Here is a 23,579-nt window from a genome sequence, read left to right as displayed (position 1 = left end):
GAAAGCAGCAACCACTCAAATTAAACTCATTGTGTGCTCTGGCCATTTTGTGGTCATATCTTCTTCCTTGAGCAACTGCTGAAATCCCTCAAACGCACTACACTAGGGCAGGGACGCGAGCAGGCTTGTATTCCCAGGCATCTCCCTCAGGACAAAGTCCTGCCAGGAGCCGCTCCTTTCCCATTTGGAAACACCCGCTCTGCGGGACCGCATGGGCAGCCACTGGGGCAGGTCAGCGTTCTGCATTTACCCTGTTCAAGCGTGTGCCCCAGTGTAGATTAGGTACCCAACGTGTTTGATGAAGGACCACCTGGAGGAATAAACGTGTAAACAATAAGGTCTTGCACACATAAACACGGGAATGCAACAAAAGGACCTGGCAGCCAGGTAAAGAGCTAATAAAGTTTGCCGGGCAGAGGGATTCCTGGATCTCTTTGCTGATGGGCGTGAGGGGACCTGGGAACACTCCAAGTGCGTCACAGGGCTGCAGGACCCGTTGGAAGGTCCGGCCGGCCTCCCTTGCAGCAGCGCGCCCTCTGCACGGGCGGAGCGCCACTCACCTGCTTCTCCAACATCCTCAGAAGCAGGCGGAAGCGCTCGTCCTCCCGCAACCACGGTGGAAGCTCTTTCTCCCCGTGGCTCCTGGCCTGTTCCAGCTGCTCCTTGAGCTCCTTCAGCACCGAGATCTCCTGAGTCAGCTGGCTGTGCCAGGTCCTGGTCGCCTGCAGGTCCAACTCGAGGTCCAGCGAGGTGCGTGGTAGGCGCTCGGCACGCAGGGATTTGACAGACGAAGGCTACGGAGGTGGGGATGGTTTTTGAGCCGTTATTACAGGGCCGGGTCCAGTGAGCCCACACGACCCCCTGGTCTGAACCTCAGACACCCTCCCTCCTTGGTTCATCCGCGGGCTTCCGGTCCTTAAAAAATGGGGCTCACCCTCCCCCTGGAACCCGTCTTGATGTTTTCTATGTCTACTGCTCGTATTATTGAGCATTTTTATGTCCCAGGCACGGTGCTAGGCACTTTACTTCTGTTACCTCAGTTCACTCTCACAACCCTGTGAGGTCCTGACCGTTACCATCTGCACAGATGAGGAGTCTCCCAGAGGTTAAATCACACAGATTATAAGCAGTAAAGCCAAGATTCCACCCCAGGAGCTGGCTCCAGAACCTACCCACTCACTCCCTACACGGTGCTGCTTTCCCTACTCACAGTGTCCTCAACATTTACCCGCTCCTTTACTGGATTCTTGTCACTCTCCTGCTCTAAAGCTGTTTCCTCAATGCAGGTCTGTTCCCCATGCATTGACTTTGTGGTCCTGTAATGGACATCTATTGTTTCTGCCTGTCCAGCTTCCACTTCTCTAGTCTTATAGTAATAGCATCCTCATCTTCCCTTGGGGATCCACAACTGCCATAGTCAATCCATCTGTTTCACATGGGGGGGCTTCGGGGATAGGAATGTGACCTGAACCTGGCCAATCAGAATCTCTGTGATTGCCTCAGGGGTGAGCATGTTATCCAAGCCCAGGCAGTACCACTCAATTCTGGCACTTTTGCTGAGCTACTGGGAAAGAAGGCAATGTCTTTACACAGAGGCCACTGAGCCAGCAAGATATAAACCTAGAAATGATCATGGTCATCTTCACCAGCATATGGGGTAGCCCTGTTTAAGAATTAAGCCATCTGGAGAGAGCAGTGCCATGAGAGGGGGACTGAAGCTTGATGACATTGGTTCAGCTCCTGGATCAATCCATGCCTGAAGTCAGTCCAACATCCTAGAGTTTTCCATTAAATGAGCCAATACATTCCCTTTTTCACTTTCAAGCTATATTTGGGTTGAGTCCTTCAGTTATCTGTATGTAAAAGATCTTGATTAACTATAATCGTTAACTCTCCTCCTATCAGAAAACACTAATCATTAAAAAAGAATAAATGACTGTGGGAGATGGAGTTCTAAGATGGCTCCCGAGATTCCTACCTCCTAACATACAAGCCCTGTGTAATCCCCTCCTCTTCAGTGTGGGTGGGACCTGTGAATATGATGGGCTATCACTCCTATGATTAGGTAACTGCAGGGGGAGCAGGCGGGAGCTTCTGCAGCTGCAGCATCATTTCTCCTGGAGGGGATCCCGGAACACCTACTCCAGAATCCTCCGAGGAGCTTATTAAAATGCGGTTTCCAGGGCCCCACCCCAGCTGCCTGGATGAGACAGTCTGGGAGTGTGGCCTCAGAATCTGCATCATCAACAAGCTCCCAAGGAGACTTGGTGTTCCAGGGACTGCAGCACCAGCCAGCCACAGCAGACGGGGTGGGGCTGGGGTGGGACATGCCTGTCACTTAAGGCCATGTCCACGTTCTCCAGCAGCCAGCACTCTCTCCTTTCCGGGTGCGCCTCTTCTGCACTGCCTTCTTTCTCCTGCTCTCTCTAGTTCTTTCTGGAGACCTGGGTGGGGGGGCAGGGGGCTGTCAGCAGCAGGCCCACAGGATATGCGGAGCAGCCACCCCTGCGTGGCGCTGTCAGCACGCTCTCCTTTCTCTGCACTTTCTCTTTCGCTTTGTTCTCTCTGCTTCTCTTTCTGACATTCTGGCTCCTGGGTTTCTTCTAGTTCTGCAAGCTCGCCAGAACTGCTGTCGAGCCTGCGTTGAAAGGCCGAAGTGGGGAGAGCCACACTGCACCTCCTGCAGCCCTGACTGGTTGGTGAAAGTCCCTGTTGGGAGTTGGGCCATTGTCTAAGACGGCCCCATCCTGACCCCTCAGCCAAGTCTCCGTTAAGGAAAGGCCAGATTGCTCTGCGGGCATAGCTTGTGGCCTTTTCCCTGCACGTTTCCAGCTGGACTGAGAGAAGCCCACGGGGGGCGGGGGGTGGGGTGGCGCCCGGCTTCTCCGCCAGCAGGGAGGCCGTCAGGACCTGCCACTGCCCAGTCAGCTAGATGACACACACCGAACAGAGTCCTGCCTGAGGCAGGCTCCCATGGGTGGCTGTGACGTCTTGGGTTGATTAGTTCTCAGTGACTCTGATTTCTACCCAAGAAAACAAAGCCAAGTACGCACACTCCTGATCTAACCCTATTGGTCATAGTAACGATGCTACACGGACCCTCTGGCACTTTCCCCAGTGCCTACCCAGGCCTGACAGTTCATCAACTTCCATGTGCAAGTATCCCCATGCTTGCGAGAGTGACTTTCTTCCAACCAGGGGCTGAGGAGAAACGGTCAGACGTCAGGGGATGTGTGTGCCGGACACACGGCTCGGGGAAACGAGGGAGGAGCAGGTGGACACACAGCTCCGAGGTGATCATCTTACCCGCTTCATCCTGACGCTGCGCCGCTCCAAGGAATTTCGAACAAAAGGTGGTTTCTTGGACAGGGTGGAGCTGTCGCTGTCACTTCGGTTCAGCTGCCAGAGAAAAGGCAGGGGAAGCTCATGAAGGTCGAAGTGCATGCAGAGAGCACACTGAGTGTGTACTCAGTGATGCACACCCCTACGTGTCAGCCATGCGAGATCTCATGTAACCCTTCCAACAACCCATGGGGGAGGAGACGGAGGGTGAGGGGTTACCGAATTTGCTCAAGGTTGGAGAGCTGGTAGCAGCAGCATGGCGGGGTTGACACCCGACAGTGTGACTCCAGGATCTACTGACCACTTGACCTCCTACGCTAAGGCCTATTTGAATCAACTCTTCCCTGTTGCCCCGAGAGCCGCTTTCATGGCTGAAATGGAGCCCCTGTCAAGACTGACATACACATAAAAAAAGCAGCCCACAGGCAAAGCCTCGGGGACCACATCCCTGGAGAAGATGGGCCAGACACGCTCTGTGAGGGCTGTGCTGATCACAGCTCTCCCCTCCTCAGAATCCTTCAGTCACTTAGTGATATGGACTCTCCCCAGAGGGCTAATGTTCCTCATCCATAGCCAGAGATCAGGGCTATGGTCGAGGCAGATGCTTTTCCACTGACAGTGTGTGTCCCCAGTGGGAGGACCGGAGAGGGAGGTGAGGATGGCAGCACATCCCAGGATGTGTGAGGCGGGGGCTTCTCTCCGGAGTCATATTTTCAAGTCACTGGGATTGCCACAGGCTGATGCTACAGTCTGTTAATTCAGACAGCTGGCAGCTCACTGCTGCAGGTCTCTTCTGAGAAGCCGTCCACATCGGCATTTTTGCGGTTATTAATAATTATTAGTGATAATGATATTAATAGTCCTGCTACGTTGATGAAATAGCTACTACACTAGGCAGAGGCTCAAACAGAATGAGAAATAGGCAACAGTAACCATAACAGCCCCGTGGACGGAGCCCCTACTATGTGCCATGGGCTTTACTGACGGTTTCATTTAATCTTCAAACAATCCTAACTGAGGGAACTGAGGCCCGGAGACATTAACACACTTTTATTAAGTCATGCAGTGAGCATTTCATTCATGTTCAGTGAAATGTTCTGGTAAGCATCCGAACAAGCGTTCAAGGTCCCGTCTGTCTGACTCCAAGGCCATGTCCTCTTCCGGCCCCCAGGACGCATGTAGGGCTCGGAGATGAAACGAATATACAGACAGAGGGGTGGGCCATGTCACTGGGGTGGATTCATACAAATAGACGGGCTGGATATCATATAAGATGGGGGATTTATCCTACATTGTTTCAATCTATAGGTGACACTCACAGAATATGTGTCATACCCACTAGAATATGTGTCAGGACAACTGATGCTTAAGTCGTGGCTGTTTTGTTTTTTGTTTTAATATTTATTTATTTATTTGGTTGCACCAGGTCTTAGCTGCAGCAGGCAGGCTCCTTAGTTGCAGCACGTGGGCTCCTCAGTTGCGACAGGCGGGCTCCTTAGTTGCGGCTCGCCTGCTCCTTCGTGGCGGCACGCAGGCTCCTTACTTGCGGCACGCGTGTGGAATCTAGTTCCCCGATGAGGGATTGAACCCAGGTCCCCTGCACTGGGAGCGTGGAGTCTCAACCACTGTGCCACCAGGGAAATCCCGAATCGTAGTTGTTTATGTACTAAAGACCATGTTATAAAAAAAAGCGATGAAAGCTACATCAAGTCCTTGAATTTCACTTTTTCTTCAAGATGTACTGTGCTTGATCTCAGACATGGTAGAGAATATCGTTGCCTTTTTGTTATTATTTCCATCTGATGGCTAGGGAAATTGAGGAGCAGAGAGGTGAAATAACTGGCAGTCAGAGGGAGCTACAGGGAAATGAGAATTTTGGAAGGACTGTATCCTTCAGGTCAAAGTGAGCCGACCAACACATATGCCAGCACTGCTGATAAATACGTAGGTGTTAAAGACACAGGGGTAGGGGAGAGCTGTGGGGAGTATAATATACCATCTCTACCCCTCACGGATTTAAAGTCCAGTGGGGTCCCAAGTCCAGGAAACTCAGCAGGCCATGCTGAGGACCAAAGAAGGGAGACACCCAGCAGAGGGTACTTGATGTGGAGACGTGTGGCATCAGGTCAGAAGGGATTGCCGGGGGAGGGGTTGCTAATCTAATTACCATCCTCTTACGACTCTTGGTGGGAGACGAAGCCCACTTTTCACGAATGAAGCAGAAAGTACCAGAGCCTTGCTTTCATGGCCTCCCTTGTAGCTAGAAGCAGGCACGGGACTAGACTCTGACAATTAAGTGCAACTGCTCTGGTCTTGCTAGCTGGACCAATTCTCTGTCACTGTGCCTCTTGGATTTAACCGGGCCATTCTATTCTGCTCCATGAGCATCCGTGTTTCTTGGTTTCTCAGGGAGAAGCCCTTAGCGGTGGAGGAGTGGCAGCAGCAGCAGTGGCCGGAGCTTCCCTGGCCTCCTGCAGTGGTAGGAGTCTGGCGGAGGAATCAGTGCTGAACCCCAGAGGCAGTGGCACAGCCAGCTGGGACCACGCTCTACAGCGGCACTTGGGGTGTCCTCCCTTGACTGTCTTTGTGGTATGATTCTGGCCGTGGTCTGGCCCGCCTTGTTCCTGCCTGATTGCTGAGGTTGGTTCTACAGCCTTCTGATGAATATGTCAACTACTCAATTTCCTTTCCAAACATTTCTTCCCCGCATCCACTGCCCACAGTCTGTTTCTATTGCTTGCTATTAAGAACCCTGACCAGTACAGGACCTGGTACTGGGGAGTGGGGTGCTATAAACCACAGACCGGAAGACAGGGAGCTGGCTGTGTACTGGAGGTAGGATGGGGCACAGCACAGACACCAATATTCCCTGTTGGGAATCTGAGAATGCTCATTCTGTGGGTGAAAACCAGAGGGATACACTTGTTACCTGTTGTATCTCGAGAGACAGACTGCACGCCTATAGGGTTTTAAGGGAAATGATAGCGAAAAAATTCAGGATGTTGTACCATTGGCTACTTCTTGTAGCCTTAAGTAAGAATCTACAAGAAACCGATAAGCTTGGGCTCAAGTGTAGTCAGAAAACAAAGAAGGAAAAATATACGGCTTTGCTAAGAAAGACCCTTTCTTTTCTTTGTTTTTTTTTTCTCGTTTTTTTGGTCACATCCCAAGGCATGTGGGATCTTAGTCCCCTGACCAGGGATTGAACCCATGCCTCCTGCATTGGAAGGCAGGGTCTTAACCACTGGACTGCCGGGGAAGTCCCAGAAAGGTTGTTTCTGCCTGTGGCAGGTGATCCATGCAGACTAGGAATTTTTTAATCTGCAGCCCTGCAGGGTTGGAAACTGGTCCAGATAATAAAATACGGGAAGGGCCCAGCACAGTGCTAGGCATGCTAAAGATGCGTAATAAATGGGACCGGAGCTCTTTGTTATTCAAGGATGCCAATCCTGAAAAAGGCCACCTAAGGCGAATCCATTTACACGGGAGACCAGAGTTTTATTGTAAATACTGGGGGGAAAATGTTTGAGTTTTTAGTTGGAAAACAGAAACACTTTTCAGAAAGTATATTTCATATCTTCCATTTGACAAAATTACAACTGCATTCTAAATCCTGATGACAAAGGATGAATCAAACACTCATTTCTTTTGGTGTGATGTTTCCAACAAGTGACATTCTTCACTTTGTGTTTGATTTCCACTGCACGTTCATAAAGTCAGTAATTTTGCCAGAAGCAGATTATCCATTATCCTAAGGGCTTTTCTAAGTCCTTCAAATTATGCACCTTTGAAACATGGATTGGATTTTCCTCTTCTTCAGCTGTGTGCTGGCTTAATTGCAGGATTCTTCACTTGTGATTCACGAATTCCCTCAAGTTATAATCACATTCAGGGCTTCCCTTGTGGCGCAGTGGTTGAGAGTCCGCCTGCCGATGCAGGGGACACAGGTTCGTGCCCCGGTCCAGGAAGATCCCACATGCCACGGAGCGGCTGGGCCTGTGAGCCATGGCCGGTGAGCCTGCGCGTCCGGAGCCTGTGCTCCGCAACGGGAGAGGCCACAGTAGTCACATTCAGTGACTGCAGGAAACCCTGTACCTTTTGCAAGATATGCAGCTAAACTGCAGGTGCTCACATTGTCTTTTCAGATGCTTACAAGCTCAAATATTAGCTAGACACTTGACCTAGATGGAAGAGGTTTACGTTATTTCTGGGAGGTATTACAGGGAATGTTTTGGGGGGACTAATTGGAAAAGTAGCCAGTAAATTAGTGAAGTTGTCATGTTATGAAAAAATTACCTTCCCTACTCAAGCTTATAACTGGAGGCCTTGGATACCGAATATCAGATATTGAACCCTCCATATCCCCTCCTCCTCCCCAATAACAATAGGCAGGTGGGTGGCAGGTTGACGAGGTGGGGCAGGTTCCATGGGCCTTTCCTGTGACAACTTATTGGCACACTAGGCAGGAAGGTTCTGTTTATGCTTCTGGTTATTGCTCGTTGGTTCTTCATGGTAGGAGGTAAGGAAGGTAGGAGGTAAGGAAGGATGTCGACATGTCATTGGGGCGTCAGGAACAGGGTCTTGGTTCTGTAGTCCCAGCAAGCAGCATGACCCCTCAGACGGGGTAGACTAATTAGATAGCAAGGCAAAGGGATCAGGGGGCCAAGCCTACTGCACGGCTTCTAAATCCAGCAGGGCCTGAAAGAGCAGGTCAGCAAGTGAAATAGGTTAAACAGGGCCAGGTGGAGGCCACAGTGAACTTGAAAGTCCTGCCCCTCCACCCCTCCAAGGGCAGAGGCCCTCACTGCTCAGCTCCAGCCAGTTGTGTCTGTGACAGAATGTGTAGCCCATGGGGCCAGACAGTCCCTTTTTTTCCCAAGAGAAACTGGAATTTTATTCGAAACCTCTTCATTTTTTAAAATTTTTAATTGAATTTCCTAAGTTTTCATTGTTAGCAAAAAGTTCAATTAAAACCCCCCCTAAACCCATGACTAAGTAATAACAGGCCTGTTGCTATTTTGTAACCTCAGGCTGCAATTGCCCTGGAAGGGGAGGAACTGCCCGCCCATCAGGGATGGTGAGGGTCAGTCTGATCTCAGCAAGGGGTGTGGCAGGGCAGAGCGTAAACGAGGAGGAGCGGGGAGTTGGCTGGAATTATAAAATCACTGGCCCTGTACTGGTTATGGAGGCTTTCCCAGGCTTTAGCTAATTCAAATCCTTAAAGCAACCCCATAGGGTCGGTCTGTTCACATTATGAGGAAACAGGCTCCGACGAGGACGCAAGGTGAGCGTGATGGGAACTTGCACCCAGAGCTGTGTGAGAACCGGGGCTCTCGGCTACTGGGAGAGAAGCAGGCGCTCTGGGGGAGGAAAGCGCCACATGGTTGCTTACCCGGCACACGTACTGGCTCTGGGGGCCCGGGGAGAAGGTCTTGGAGCGGATGATGGTGCTCCCTCGAAGAAATGGCCCTGGAGATGGCGCACCCACCCGGCGGTCCTTGGGCCGCACCACCGTGGGAGATGGGGCCGGGGTCTCCGTGTTGGTCTCTTTGTCCACCTGAGGGAGAGGTCACAACTGTGAGGCCACCGGTATCCGCAGAGTCTCGGGCACCCTCCGCAGCTGCTCCCCACCCCTGTCACCTTGCCTCTGGTCCTCAGTCACAGCCAGAGGCTTCTGCGGCCCCAGCCCAGCCAGGACAGCGCCCAAGGCCCCGAGTACTGGCCCCCAGTCCTCCCTGACACCTGTGGGCTGGGGCCAGTGGGAGATGTTCAGTCCCCTAACAAGCTCACGTAAGCAGTAGAGGCACCTCACCCACCGAAGTCCCGGACTTCACACCCTCAAGACCAACCGTATTTTATCAAAGCCGTAGCCAAGGCCTCCACGGCCCTGGCCAAGAACCGAAGATGTTTTCATGGAGTTATGGAGGCAACCAGCAGATCTCGTTATTTAAACTAGGAGATCAGGTTTTCTATTGTCCTTTCACAGTAGTTACCAGCAGAGGTAAAGAAAAACACCCAAATGAAGGGCCTTGATTCACCAAAACAGGGCCTTCATGTGATTTTGGAAGAGGCACCCCCTTTGGCTGGAGAAACTACGGAAAGACTTCCCCTCGGTGCGCGGTAGTCAGAAGGCAGGCCCAGGTTCTCCTCTCACACCCCCACTGCACCCCGCCCCCAGGAGTCAGGCACCTTTGTGCAGTGCACAACCTGCCCCTCCAGCCCCACGTGCCCGGCTCAGACACAATGGGGCGCTCTACTTCCAGGAGTCTTGAAGGTCAAAGAACATGGAGATCTCTCTGGAGCGTGAAGCCTGTTATATCATGTAACCCTAGTGCAGCAGGGAAGCAGGAGGCGAAGGGAACTTGACTAGAACCTCTTTCCTACTGCACTTTGGGCAGACCCAAATGGAGAAATTCTTTCACTCAAAATCTTAGAACCCACCTGCCAGGTTGGTATTACTGTGTCCATTTTAGAGATGAGGAAACCAAGGCTGGAGAGGGATGAAGTCATCTGCCTAAGGCTACACAGCTAGGAAGGGGCAGAGCTGGCCTTTGAACCCAGACCCACCTGCCTGCAAAGACTGAGGTCTGCCTAGAAAACCGGGAACTGCAGAGGGCAGGAGAGACGAGGGGATGAGTCAACTTCTCCTGGCTTACTGTCACCGAAATGACCCCAATTCCAGGCAGGGACACTCCTACACAACCTTCTGCAGGTCATCCCACTCTGAAGGCCTGTCCCCTGATGCTGGAGCATGAGATTTAGCCCCGAGCCTCTTCTGATTGCCCAGGTTCAAGGATTGAGGGCTATTTCCCCAAGACAGCCCTTCCCATGTCCCCAGCCCTCCCTACCTTTAGCGCTGGGCACTCATCCATATCATGTGAGGCTTTCTCAGCGAAAACGTCCTCTTCCCCTTCCCCCTCTTCCTCCTCCTCAGCTGCTGCCTCGTTCTCGCTGGTCCCCTCCTCGCACCTCCTGTGATGACAAGGCACTTTGGTTACCCACAGCACCCACTTTCATCTGTTCACCTGCCATTTAAGTGCATCCAGGGCAGGGCTTCCAAGCATTTTCAGGATTGAGGACACTTTTTAAAAAAATCAATTTTAGTGAGGTATATTTTACATATAACAAAATGCATTTCGTGTATAGTTTGATGAGTTTTGACTAATGTATTCCCCTGTGTAACCACTACCACACTCAAGATAAAGAATGTTCCATTACCTTGAAAGGTTCCCTTGTACCCTTTCCCAGTTAAACTCTCCCCAGCCCCAGCCCACCTCTGATCAGCTTTCTGTCACTAAAGATTCAATCTGATTTTTCTTGTGTTTCATAGAGATGGAATCAGACAGTATATGCTCTTTTGTCTCTGGCTTCATTCTCTCAGCATCACGTCTCTGAGATTCATCCATGTTGGTGCACAGTATCAATAGTTCACTCCTTCTTATTGTTGAGTAATCTCCCATTGGATGGATAGACTATACTTTGTTCACCAGGTGATAAACATTTGGATTGTCTCCATTTCTTAGAAATTATGAATAAAGCTTCTATAGACATTCACCTACAAGTCTGTGTAGAAATAGGATTTCACTCCTCTTGGACGTTGTATTAGTTTGCTAGGGCTGCCATAACACAATACCACAGACTGGGTGGCTTTAACAACAGAAATTTATTTCCCACAGTTCTGGAGGCTTAAAGTCCAAGATCAAGGTGTGGGCAGGTTTAGTTTCCTCTGAGGGCTCCTTCTGTGACTTGTAGACGGCCACCTTCATGCTGTGTCCTCATGTGGTCTTCCCTCTGTATGTGTGTCCCTGGTATCTCTCTGTGTGTCCAAATTTCCTCTTCTTATAAGAACAGCCACAATGGATTAGGGCCCACCCTAACTTTAATAGCCTTGCGTTAACTGAATCAGCTCTTTAAAGACCCTGTCCTCAAAAACAGTCATTCTCTGGTACTGGGGTCAGAGCTTGAATATCTGAATTTTGGGGAGACACAATTCAGACTATTACAGATATATATATATATATATATATATATATATATATATATATATATATACACACACACACCTAGGAGTAGAATTGCTGGATCAGACAGTAAGTATAAGTGATTAAATGTTTTTCCCATGTGGTTATACCATTTTATGTTCCCACAGTAATATGAGAATTCTGGTTCCTCACCTATACTTGGTATTATTAATCTTTAAATTTAGTCATTCAACTGAGTGAGTACTCATATCTCGTTCTGGTTTAACTTTTCACTTTCCTGTTAAGAATATTTTCCTGCATTTATTGACCATACATATTTTCTTTTGCAAGGTGTCTGTTAGAATTTTTAGCCCATTTAAAAATTGGGCTGTCTTTTTATTACAGAGTTGTAAGAGTTCATTATATATTCTAGATAGGAATCCTTTGCAAATATTTTCTCCAAGTCTCTGGCTTGCCTTTTCCTCTTCTAAATGGTGTCTTCCAAAGAACAGAAGCTTTTGATTGTGATAAAGTCCAGTTTATCAGTTTTTCTCTTTAATGGTTTGTGCTTTTTATGCTGTACCTAAGAAGTCTTTGCAAAGAGTTTCTCTGGTAGTTTCTTTTAAAAGTTTTATAGTTTCAGCTTTTATGTTTAGCTCTATGATCCACTTCAGATTAATTTTTGTCCATGGTACTCAAAATTTATTTTTTTCTATATGGATAGCCAATGGGGTGGCTGTACCATTTGCTGAAGAGACTTTATTTTTGGTGATACTCTTCATAATTATCCTTTCTCCTTGGGCTCCAGGGTTGGAAGGGGTTGGTGTGACAAATGGACGGAATTTGTTAATTAGTAATTTATCTCCACTCCCATCTTTACTTTGCAAAGACATACATAACCGCCAGACTTCTGATCAGCATGAGACAGTATTACCATACTGAGCTGGAGGAATTCCAGCCAAAAGCAGAGAATCTGACACCTAGTTAGCTGGCTCAGTGAGACTGTGGATAAACATAAAATCTCCCTTAGGATTTTCCCAACAGGGAGAACAGATCTTGGCTCTCCATCCCCAGCCCTGCGATGAAAACCTCCCTTGCACTTAGATGGGGACTATCGCTATGGAGGGGCTTCTCCCCGCTGGCCTTTTTTTTTTTTTAATTTGGTTGCACCGGCTGTTAGTTGTGGCAGGTGGGCTCCTTAGTTGCAGCTCAAGGCTCCTTTGTTGCAGCACGTGGGCTCCTTAACTGCGGCTCCAGGGCTCCTGAGTTGTGGCTCGCCGGGTCCTTCGTTGCAGCACGCGGGCTCCTTAGTTGTGGCACGCAAGTGGGATCTAGTTCCCTGAACAGGGATCGAACCCGGGCCCCATGCATTGGGAGCGCGGAGTCTCATCCACTGCGCCACCAGGGAAGTCCCCCCCCAGCCACCTTGATCTACTCATAAAAGAGCCATTAAACATGAGTGCTCACAGGGAGCACCTTGGTGAGGATTGTGTAGGTGCCACATCATTAACCAGCATTGACTGTGGGCTTAATGAACTGCAGGTGCTTCGCGGAGGTCTCACAACCACACTGAAAGACACTCTTGTCTCTGTTGTACAGATTCAAAAGCGGAGGATCAGAGAGTGGGTAGGCCTTGTCCGGTGTCACAGGCCACTCAGGGGTGCAGCCAGGTTTCCAATCCAAGTTTGTTCAGTTCCACGAAGCGCTCAACCACTAGGGAAGTCTCTTCTTTGTGACTAAGAAGCTGATTTAAGTATTTTCCAGGAAGGGGAAAAAAAAAAAAAAACCTCAATTGTAAAGAGAAAAATAATTAGTCACATCTTTGCACCCTTTGGAAAAGTGGCCAAAAATAAATAAAAATTTAAAAATATATATCTGATAATATGAAGTGAGGGTTTGGGAAAAAGGCATATCCCTGTGGGGAGTGTTCATTAGAGCAGCCAATTTATACTCTGAAGTCAATTTAGCAGCATCTGCTAAAACAAAACATGTACATATTCTTGATTAAATACTCGTCAATTATATTGTATCGGAGAGGATGTAGCTTTAGGGGTACTCTCAGTCACCGCTGGCGGAGCATTTACTAGGACAATCTTACTTGAGAATGATTCTGCAGTGCCTGGTAAAATATAAAACACACATGCCCTGGGACTCAGCTAGGCCACTTCTCAACCTCTGTCCTAGACACACACACACAAGTCCCCGAGGAGGTAAATACAAGGGTTTTCACTCTAGCGTTGTTTGTGATTATATTCTTCTATATTTTCTAATCCTCTAAGAGTTTTGTTTTGCTTGTGGATCTTAGAAAAAGATCGAGTCTTCTGATTATATGCACTGAAGAAACCTAAACAAATAAAAGGAGGGAGTAACAATGGCACCCCTCCTTTGGGCCTTGGGTGCCGAGGGGGAAGGAGAGGAGATGACAACTGAGGGCCAGTCTCTGGAGCCCTCCACTCCAGAGCTGAGCCGGCACAGCAGAGCTAGTTAACATTCCAGGACCAAAAGAAGCCTCCAGTCTGGGGGGAGGGGGCTGCAGATGGATCTACCCCAGTGTAGCAGCTCTGGGATTCCCAGCCCTCTTTGTAAGTCAGTGTCTGGGGAAGTTTGAATGGCAAGGGGTGGGGAGGGAGGGGGCCACAAAGGGAGAGAGAACAGAAGAAGGTGGTTGCTAGGAGATGGCGTGAAAAGTCTCAACATAAGCTTGGAATTTGGCGGAAACCACTGATCTTGTGCCAGGGTTTTGGAAGACAGGTCCTAGGCCTATTTCCGGCATCAGACCTTTGCAGTGTGCCAGAGAGAAGGAGAGAGAGGGAAGAGGGAGGGAAAAAGACAGGAGAAAGAGAAAGCGGGGGGGGGGGGGGGGGTGGGGGGGGGGGTGGGGGGGGGTGGGGGTGGGGGGGTGGGGGGGTGGGGGGGGGAGAGGGGTGGGAGGAAGAGAGGAGAGAGAGAAGGAGGTGGGGGGGGAGGGAAAGGAAAGGAAGCGGGGAGACACAGATGGAGTGGGACAAAGAAGGAGAGAGAAACTGAGACCATTTAGAGAGAATCCTAAAACGTACGAACATACAAAAATTCAGGAACCTTGTCCTATTCTTTATCACATGGAGGAAGACAAGCGCCAGCCTGTGGGCCAAATCCAGCCCACTGCCTGTTTTTGGACAGTGCAAGGTCCAAGCTATGAATGGTTTTTATATTTTTAAATAGCTGGAAAAAAAAATCGAAAAGAGAGTGAAATTTCATGGTGTGTGCAAATGATGTGAAATTCAAATTTCAGTGTCTGTAAATGAAGCTTCAATGACAGAATCACGGTGGCTGGTGTAGGTACCGTCTATGGCTGCTTTCACACTACAATGGCAGAGTTGAATGGATATAACAGAGTCCGTATGGCCCACAAAGCAGACATTTTCTATCTGGCCCTTTCCAGAAAACACCTGCTCACTCCCGGAGTAAAAGATACTAAGGAAAGACTTCGTGTGAGACCAAACATATAATCAAGGGCTGTAACAGAAGAGTCACTGAGTGCTTCCTGTGAGTAAGGGTCTGTGTTAAGTGCTCAGCATGCGTAATTTTTTGAGTCTACAAAATTCCCCATGTGTAGTGGCTATTTCTTAAATCTGTATTTCACAGATAGGGAAACCAGGGTCAGAGCCTGGTTCTCAGCCCAGGCTTCACCTTAGAATTACCCAGGAAGTTTTTAAACTTACTGATGCTCAGGCCTCACCCAGCCCTAGAATCTACCACAGGGAGTTCGATGAGTGAGACTCCAAATTCACATCTGTCTGGATTCAGAGCACATGCACTTAAGTACAACTACACACACTTCCTCCAGATGGCAAGGTTCCTAGGCTGTGCTCATTTCCAGCTGGTAGTTATCCGTGTTGCTCCTCGAGTTACTGCTAAGAATCTCTGCTGTTTCTTGCGTGCCTGCTACGAGCTTTGCGCTTTCACTTCATCAGTGGCTTTTCCTTTGGTCCCTTCTGATAACCCCACACAGTCGGTGTGATGTCCCCACTTTTCAGGTGAGGATCAGACAAGGTCAGAAAGACTTGCCTGAGTGGGTGCTCTTGAGGGGGAGGGCAGGGACTGGGAGGAAGCATGTGTGGGCTCCCGGAGAGCCGGTGACGCTCTGCTTCTCGATTTGGGCACTGGATTCACGGGTAGTTTTGTTTCCGAAAATTCACTGAGCTGTACACTTAAGTCAACCTTTCTGTATGTACATTATGCTGCAATACACAGATTAAAAACGCTTTGCTGGGGCTTCCCTGGTGGCGCAGTGGTTGAGAGTCCGCCTGCCGATGCAGGGGACACGGGTTCGTGCCCCGGTCCGGGAAGATCCCACATGCCACGAAGCGGCTAGGCCCATGAGCCATGGCCGCTGAGCCTGCGCGTTTGGAGCCTGTGCTCCGCAACAGGACAGGCCACAACAGTGAGAGGCCCTCGTACCACAAAACAAACAAACAAACAAAAACAATGCTTTGCCTAAGGTTACACAAAAAATGATGAAGCTAGGATTTGAACCCTAGTCTACATCGCTGTTTCCTAAAGTGTGTCATAAGACCCTTCTGTGGGTAAACAAGGGACTAAAGAACACTGATCACACAGTGAGAAAGCTGTGTCCTGTTCACTTCTCCTTCAGACCTGTTTACATCAAGGAGGAAGTCTCTCTTGGGCAGTAGCATGTCTCTTACATTGCTGAAACACTGACTGACCTTCCTTTTTAACAACGGGAGAGGAGACCTTAGTCTTAGAACCTTGGCAAGCAATATACCCAGTTAGACTTGAATACTCTTGTTGTATTTTCATTACTCTTAATCTTCCACAGTTACCTTCTGAGGCAGACTTGGCTCATGGCCTACTCAATATCCGTTCCTACTTTCTTCCTTAGTAACAGAATCCTGAATTTTGTGCCAACTAAGAGACCTCATTTCCCAGTCTCCCTTGCAGTTAGGTAGGCCAAGTAGCTAAGCTTGGCCAATGAGAAGCAAGTAGAAATTGCTGGGTGGGACTTTCAGGAATGCTCCTTGGTTACAAGGCACGCAGGAAGACTCTGTTGTCTTTCCTCTTTCCTGATGCCTGCCTGATGGCTGGTGACTCCGCAGCCATTCTGTGCTTAGCAGCCTTGATGATGGAGGTCACACAGAAGGCCAGCAAAGCAAAATGAGAGAAAGAGCCTGGGTTCCCAGTAACATCATGGGGCTGACAGATGCACCCTGGAATGCCTTTTCCCAGTCTTCTTTTTAAGTAACAAAGAAGTAAACTTCTATCTTGTTTAAGCCCATTATTTCTGCTCTCAGTTTCTAGCAGTCAACTGCAATTCCTTACTGAGGAATCTTCAATTTATGACAAATTATACTTATTTCCACTTCTAGTAATATAAAGCTTCCTAAGAATTTTTTTTTTAACCAAAATAAATGTAAGTTCATCAAGACAAACTCTAATATTAGATGTGAACTAGCATGAGTAATTCCTGGAACACAAAATGACAAACTGGGAAGGGATTTGGGGAACTACTGTATCAGACTATATACTGCCTTTTTGCCTATAGAGAACCCACGGGGAGAGAGGTTCTCCGTTTCCACAGAGGAACACTTCTTTTGGTTGCCCTGGTATTTGGGGATCTCATCCTTGGGCCCAGGTCCAAGCCAGGTCAGTTCCCAGGGACACCCTCACTTACCAGCTGTCTTCCAGGGTCTGTGCGCTGCTCCTTCCCTCCTGCCTCTTCTCCAGCTCCACGGCTGTCTGTTCCAGCAAAGCAGACACGGCATCCTGCAGAGACAAAGGCTGATGGGTCCATCTGTACACCATGGGCATAGCCCCACCCGGCAGGAATCAGAGTGTGTCACCCTCCCAGTGAACGGAGGGTAAAACTGAAGACCAGAGTGGGTAAGCGTCTTGCTGTAGAGTCACACAAATTGGAAATACAGTCCTCAGTTCTTCTAACTGGCAGCTCTCTGGAGAATAACCTCTGCATGTACAGACAGAGTTTGGAAGACAGCCAAGTTTAGTGTTTGTATGAGACGGAATTATAGGTCTCCGGCTGTAAGGAGAGCATGGTGTAGTCAGGGAGACCATCCCATAAACCATCAATAACAAACCAATCTGGGAAGGACTATGAGAGAGATAAGTACTGGATGTTTGAGAACAGAGGCATGGTGGCAAAGCTAGCTTGGGGGCTGTATTCAGGGAAGGCTTCCTAGAGGAAGAGTCTTCATACTGAATGGTGTCTATGGTGAGGAAGCCTGTGTGACTTGAGGAAATTATTTAATGTCTCTGAGACTCAGTTTCTTCTAATAATTACTCCACCTCTGATGTCCAGCCATCTCCAATTCAGGGAGAGGCTTTTCCTTCCATCCAGCCAGGTGCCGCATGTGCAGGAGAAGGGTGCAAAGCTGTGGCCCAGCTCACCGTGCTTTCAGGTCCTGGCATGGGGGCCATGGCTCCCACTGGTTTGGGCTCCCTGCTCTGTTTCTTCAAGTATTTGTAGCTTAGGAGGTTGTACCAGCGAGTCGACCTCTCCCCGGACCGGCAGACCTCAGCCAGGCTGATCTGGGCGCCTCCCTGTGGAGAATGGGAAAAAAAAGCACAACCAGGGGGTGACAAGGTACTCTGGGGGCAGTATGCAAAACACCACTCCAGGTGAGACAGAAGCTTCCTGGGAGGAAGAAATGGCTAGGTGCTGATCGTTTCCCAATAACTCACTTGTTCACTAACTTATTCTTTCATTGAGTTGTATGGGTTCTTTAAATATTTATTAGATACATGATTTGCAAATATTTTCTCCCATTCAGTAGGTTGCCTTTTCATTTTGTTGATGATTTCCTTTGCTGTGCAGAAGCTTTTGTTTGAGGTAGTTCCACTTGTTGATTTTTGCTTTTGGTGTCAGAGTCAGAAAACATCATGACCAGGACTGATGTCAAGGAAAACAACTCAAAGCTCCAGAAACAGGGGACTGGAGGCATAAACTGTAATATATCTATAGGGTGGAATATTACATCGCTATGTACAAAAAATAAGGAAGATCCCTAGGTAGTGATGTAGAGAGTTCTCCAGGCTACATTAATTCCAACAAGATAACAGTCAATTTTAGGCCGGCTCATAGGCGTGAATGGTCTACCTCAGTAAACTGGATGCACTCTGATGGCATTTATGCATTTGTTCATTCGTTTATTCAACACACACCCATTTTCCAAGTAGCCTCTGTGTGCCGGGCACTGTTCTGGGTGTTGTGGATATGGAAGGATTTAAGGCAGAGAAAAATCCCTGCTCTCATGAGCTTCTATTCCAGTCTGGGGGAATCAGATAATCAATAAGTAACTTCTATACTGTGTCTCATAGAGTCTAAGATGCCATCGATTATAAAGTGTATTATTATTTCATGTACCACTAAGAAAGAAAAATAGTTGCCAATTAGACTATGACTTGCCATCTAGTACACACTGCATCTTGATTTCACAGATGATAAAATGCGAAAATAACATGTACCCTAATACCTATGATATAGAGGAATATGAGGTGATGTAAAGTGCTGCAGAGAAAGTAATACAGGGAGAGTGGAGAGGAGGGGGTAAGAGAGTGGAGGGGGCAATGTGATTTTAAATAGGGTGGAAGGAAGTCATCACATAGAAGGTGACATTCGGGTTAAGATCAGAATGAGGTGAGGGAGTGAGATTTGCCCATCAATACCCGGGAGAAGGGAATTCCGGTTAGAGAGGACAGCAGTGCCAAGCGCTGGGGAAGGGGGCGTGCGGGTGTATTCAAGGGGTAAAAGGAGGCTGGAAGAAGAGTCTTGGGGATAAAATCCAAGAGATGACAAGGAGCAGACCCTGGAGGGCCTGGGGGGCCAGGCCAAGGCCCAGGTGTTGACTCTGGGTGGAGACAGACGCCATCCTAAAGCTTCAAGTAGAGGAATGGCATGCGGTCACCTGCAATTTAACAGGATGCCCCTGGCTACCATGTTGAAAGGAGACGAAGGGCAGCAAGAACAGAAACAGGGGGATCCAGTGGAGGATTCTGCAACCATTGGGCGAGAGGTGGTAGTAGGTCAGGAGCACGGAGAGAAGTGGTTGGAATCTGGGGATCTCCTGAAGGCAGACCTTCCAGGAGGTCCTGAAGGATTGGAGGTGGGATATGAGAGAATGGGGTCCAGGATGACCCTGATGTCTCTGGCTTGGGCAGTGGAAGAATGGGGTTGCCTTCAGCTGAGATGGTGAAGACATGGGAGGAAAGATCAGGGGCGTGCTTGCGGACACATCACTGGTGATGGCTACTGGACATGCAAGAGGAGATGTGGATTCCGGCAGCGGACATACAACGCCGAGAAGAGTGGAAAGGCCCAGGAGGGTGCCATCACATGGGATGGTGTTTGAAGCCAGGGGATAGGACGAGATCACTGAAGCAGTGCATGCCAAGTAGAAAAGGGGAGAGGAGCAAGTCCTGAGCTCTGCGGCCTTCAAACAGAGAGAGGTCAGGGAAATGAGTAAGAGTCTGCAAAGGAGACAGACAGAGAAGGCCAGTGATGGGGGAAGAAGGCCAGGAGAGCGAGCGGTCTGGGAAGCCAAGTCAGGGCAAAGGATGCTGAGGAAGATGGAGTGAGCAATTGTGCCAGACGCTGTAGGCAGGCCAAGAGGGACAAGGATGGAGAGCCGGCCACCGGATGTAGCAACAAGGAGGTCCCTGATGAGCACATTTCTGGTGGAACGATGAGGGCAAAAGCCCACGTGGACTGAGATACAGAGAGAACACACACAGCTCTTTCACGCGTTGCTAGAGAGCAAAGGAAAAAAATAATGTAGTAACGGGAGGAAGAAATGGGGTTAAAAAAATTTTTTTTAAAGCAGAGGAGAAATAACAGTATGTTGGCATACTCACAGGCCAGATCCAGTGAGGAGGGAAAACTGGAGACACAGGAGAGAGCAAAAGAATAACGGTTGGCGTGACGCCCTTGAGAGAGGATGGCCCTAGATGGGAGTGGGGAGGGCGCATCCTTAGCTCCGGGAAGAACAGCAGAGCCCACGAGGACAGGTAGACGCGGTGTGGCAGCTGTGGGGTTCCTTCTACTCTTCCAGAACTGGGTGTGAAGGGAGGGCCTCAGCGGAGGGAGAGTAAGGGCAAGGAGAGAGGAGAGGATAAGAATTTGTCACTGAGACAAGCAGGACAGTAAGTGGTCCAGGGAGACACAGTATAAACGCTGGGCAGCAAGAGGGCTCACGGGAGATTTGTGACCACGATTTTAAAATGACACTGCAGGGCGGCGGTGTGTGCGTTTTGCTCCAATTGCACGGGTGGAGAGGAGGGGAGGGTTCACTTTGATGGGGCTGGGTTTTTGCCAAGTGGGGATGGCAAAGTGAGAAAGGGGCAAGGGGGCGGTTGTGATGAGACATGGGATATGAGTGGGGCCTGGGCAGGGGGCTGCCTTTACAGAACGTGCCCAGTCAGGGCTTGAGTAACCAGGATCCGGCTGCAAAGCCTGTGACTCCTGCGATGCCACCCTAAAGCATTTGGTGGAACCGTTGCCCACGATATTGGGGAAGGCAGTATTCATCCAAACCCATAATCCAGTAGGACAGTGTGATGATGACACGTCAAGATGCTGGAATCCTTGTTCAAATCCAGACTTCTCTACCTACTCGCTGGATGATCTGAGCCAGTTAATTAGCCTTTCTGGGCCTTGATCCCTTATTTGTCAGATGGAGATAATCCTAATATTGCTTCCCAGGGCTGTCATGAGGATTAAATGAGATACTGCACACAAAGTTCTTAGCCCAGTACTAGACGCGCAGACACTACTCAGGATGGGTACTATTGTCCTTGCCCGGCTGGTTAAATGGCTCAAAACAGACCAGGGATTCCACAGACCCAGCAGTGCGGGGAGACTGTGCTTGGGAGCCTATGGCCCTTCCTCCTCTTGTCTCACTTCCTTTCCTCCTCCAGCCACCAATACACAACAGCCTAACACTCACGTCCCCACGGGACACGGGAACAGAGGCTTCCCGTTGGCCGTGGACGGAGACAAGCCACGGCGGGATGAGCGCTTTGGCTGCTGCCATGGCAACCAGCAATGGCCAGACATCAATTAGGAAGGAGGAATAAAAGGCATCCAATTAGGAGAAGAAAAAGGATTGAGTCTCTTCTCATTTAGGAATGCTCGGGGCTAAGGAAACGCTTCACTGGAGGAGCCTGGATTGTTTATTCATTTTTATTTTAAAAATTCTATCCTTGGGGCTTCCTTAGTGGCACAGTAGTTAAGAATCTGCCTGCCAGTGCAGGGGGCATGGGTTTGAGCCCTGGTCCGGGAAGATCCCACATGCTGTGAAGCAACTAAGCCCGTGCAGCACCACTACTGAGCCTGCGTTCTAGAGCCCACGAGCCACAACTACTGAGCCTGCGCGCCACAACTACTGAAGCCCGCGCGCCCAGAGCCCGTGCTCTGCAACAAGAGAAGCCATCGCAATGAGAAGCCCGTGCAACACAACGAAGCGTAGCCCCCGCTCACTGCAACTGGAGAAAGCCCGCGCACAGCAACGAAGACCCAACTGAGCCAAAAATAAATAAGTAAAATAAATAAATAAATAATAAATAAAAATTCTATCCTTTTTTTTTTTTCTTTTTCTTTTTTTGCGGTACACAGGCCTCTCACTGTTGTGGCCTCTCCCGTCGCGGAGCACAGGCTCCGGACGCTCAGGCTCAGCGGCCATGGCTCACGGGCCCAGCCGCTCCGTGGCATGTGGGATCTTCCCGGCCCGGGCCACGAACCCGTGTCCCTTGCATCCGCAGGTGGACTCTCAACCACTGTGCCACCAGGGAAGCCCTATCCTTTTATATATATATACACACGTGTGTGTGTGTCTGTATCTATCTACCTAGCTAGGTAGATATATATATATATATATATACACACGTGTGTGTGTGTCTGTATCCATCTACCTAGCTAGGTAGATATATATATATATATATATATACACACGTGTGTGTGTGTCTGTATCCATCTACCTAGCTAGGTAGATATATATATATATATATACACACGTGTGTGTGTGTCTGTATCCATCTACCTAGCTAGGTAGATATATATATATATATATATATATACACACACGTGTGTGTGTGTCTGTATCCATCTACCTAGCTAGGTAGATATATATATATATATATATATACACACACGTGTGTGTGTGTCTGTATCCATCTACCTAGCTAGGTAGATATATATATATATATATATATATACACACACGTGTGTGTGTGTCTGTATCCATCTACCTAGCTAGGTAGATATATATATATATATATATACACACGTGTGTGTGTGTCTGTATCCATCTACCTAGCTAGGTAGATATATATATATATATATATACACACACGTGTGTGTGTGTCTGTATCCATCTACCTAGCTAGGTAGATATATATATATATATATATATATATATATACACACGTGTGTGTGTGTCTGTATCCATCTACCTAGCTAGGTAGATATATATATATATATATATATACACACGTGTGTGTGTGTCTGTATCCATCTACCTAGCTAGGTAGATATATATATATATGTGCTTTTTTTTTTTTTTTGGCCGCACTGTGCAGCTGTGGGTCTTCTCAGTTCCTCAACCAGGGATTGAACCCAGGCTACGGCAGTGAAAGCCCGGAATCCTAACCACTGGCCACCAGGGAACTCCCTGGAGCCTGGATCTGGAAAAGCTTTCCGCTCCATCCTTCAGCAGCACCCACCCTGCCTGCCAAACCCTGCAGTCACCATCCCACCTGGGGGCTCCAGGGAGCACTGTGCTGGCACACAGAGAACATCCAGGGTCTGACATCGGTGGACCTGCCTGGGTTCTAACTCTGTTCCTGCCACTCCCTGACTGTGCGACCTTGGGCAAATTCTTTGTGCCTCGGCTTCCTCACTGGTGTAACAGTTACCTATTTTATAGGATTGTAGTGAAGATCAACAGAGATAATACACGTAAGGAGCTTAGCTCAGAGCCCAGCATATAAACCGCATCCAGTTGACACAAGCTATTGCATCACTGTGAGCAGTGCCAACAACATAAACGGCAATGACGCTGTTATGAACCCTAGCCAAGCAGGAAAGGGATGGGAACTGATGTCCCGTGAGACCTAGCGTGTGCAGACACTTTGCTTTACATCCTTGCTACGGGGACCAGCAGTACTGGCATCACCGGGCAGCTTGACAGAAATGCAGAATCTTGCTGCCTGCCCACCCAGACTTGCTAAATCAGAATCTGCATTTTAACCAGAGCCGCAGGTAACCTG

The 23,579-nt window shown here is 48.9% G+C and overlaps 1 protein-coding gene across 1 annotated transcript in view; it reads right to left on the bottom strand.

The window, feature by feature from the left end:
* Positions 1 to 23,579, bottom strand: part of WWC1 (WW and C2 domain containing 1) — a 152,667-nt gene that overhangs the window by 3,104 nt on the left and 125,984 nt on the right. Inside the window, exons 16-21 of the mRNA XM_065873535.1 lie at positions 17,706 to 17,858; positions 16,975 to 17,066; positions 10,191 to 10,314; positions 8,735 to 8,899; positions 3,307 to 3,399; positions 561 to 794 (exon numbers count right to left, since the gene is read on the bottom strand). Of these exons, the coding sequence (XP_065729607.1) occupies positions 561 to 794; positions 3,307 to 3,399; positions 8,735 to 8,899; positions 10,191 to 10,314; positions 16,975 to 17,066; positions 17,706 to 17,858 (861 nt within the window). The remainder of the gene's footprint in view (positions 1 to 560; positions 795 to 3,306; positions 3,400 to 8,734; positions 8,900 to 10,190; positions 10,315 to 16,974; positions 17,067 to 17,705; positions 17,859 to 23,579) is intronic.

Source organism: Phocoena phocoena, chromosome 3 (assembly GCF_963924675.1).
Source record: "Phocoena phocoena chromosome 3, mPhoPho1.1, whole genome shotgun sequence".
Classification (NCBI taxonomy): Eukaryota; Metazoa; Chordata; class Mammalia; order Artiodactyla; family Phocoenidae; genus Phocoena; species Phocoena phocoena.
The sequence above is the reverse complement of the archived record's forward strand: the minus strand, read 5'-3'. Positions and strand labels throughout refer to the sequence as shown.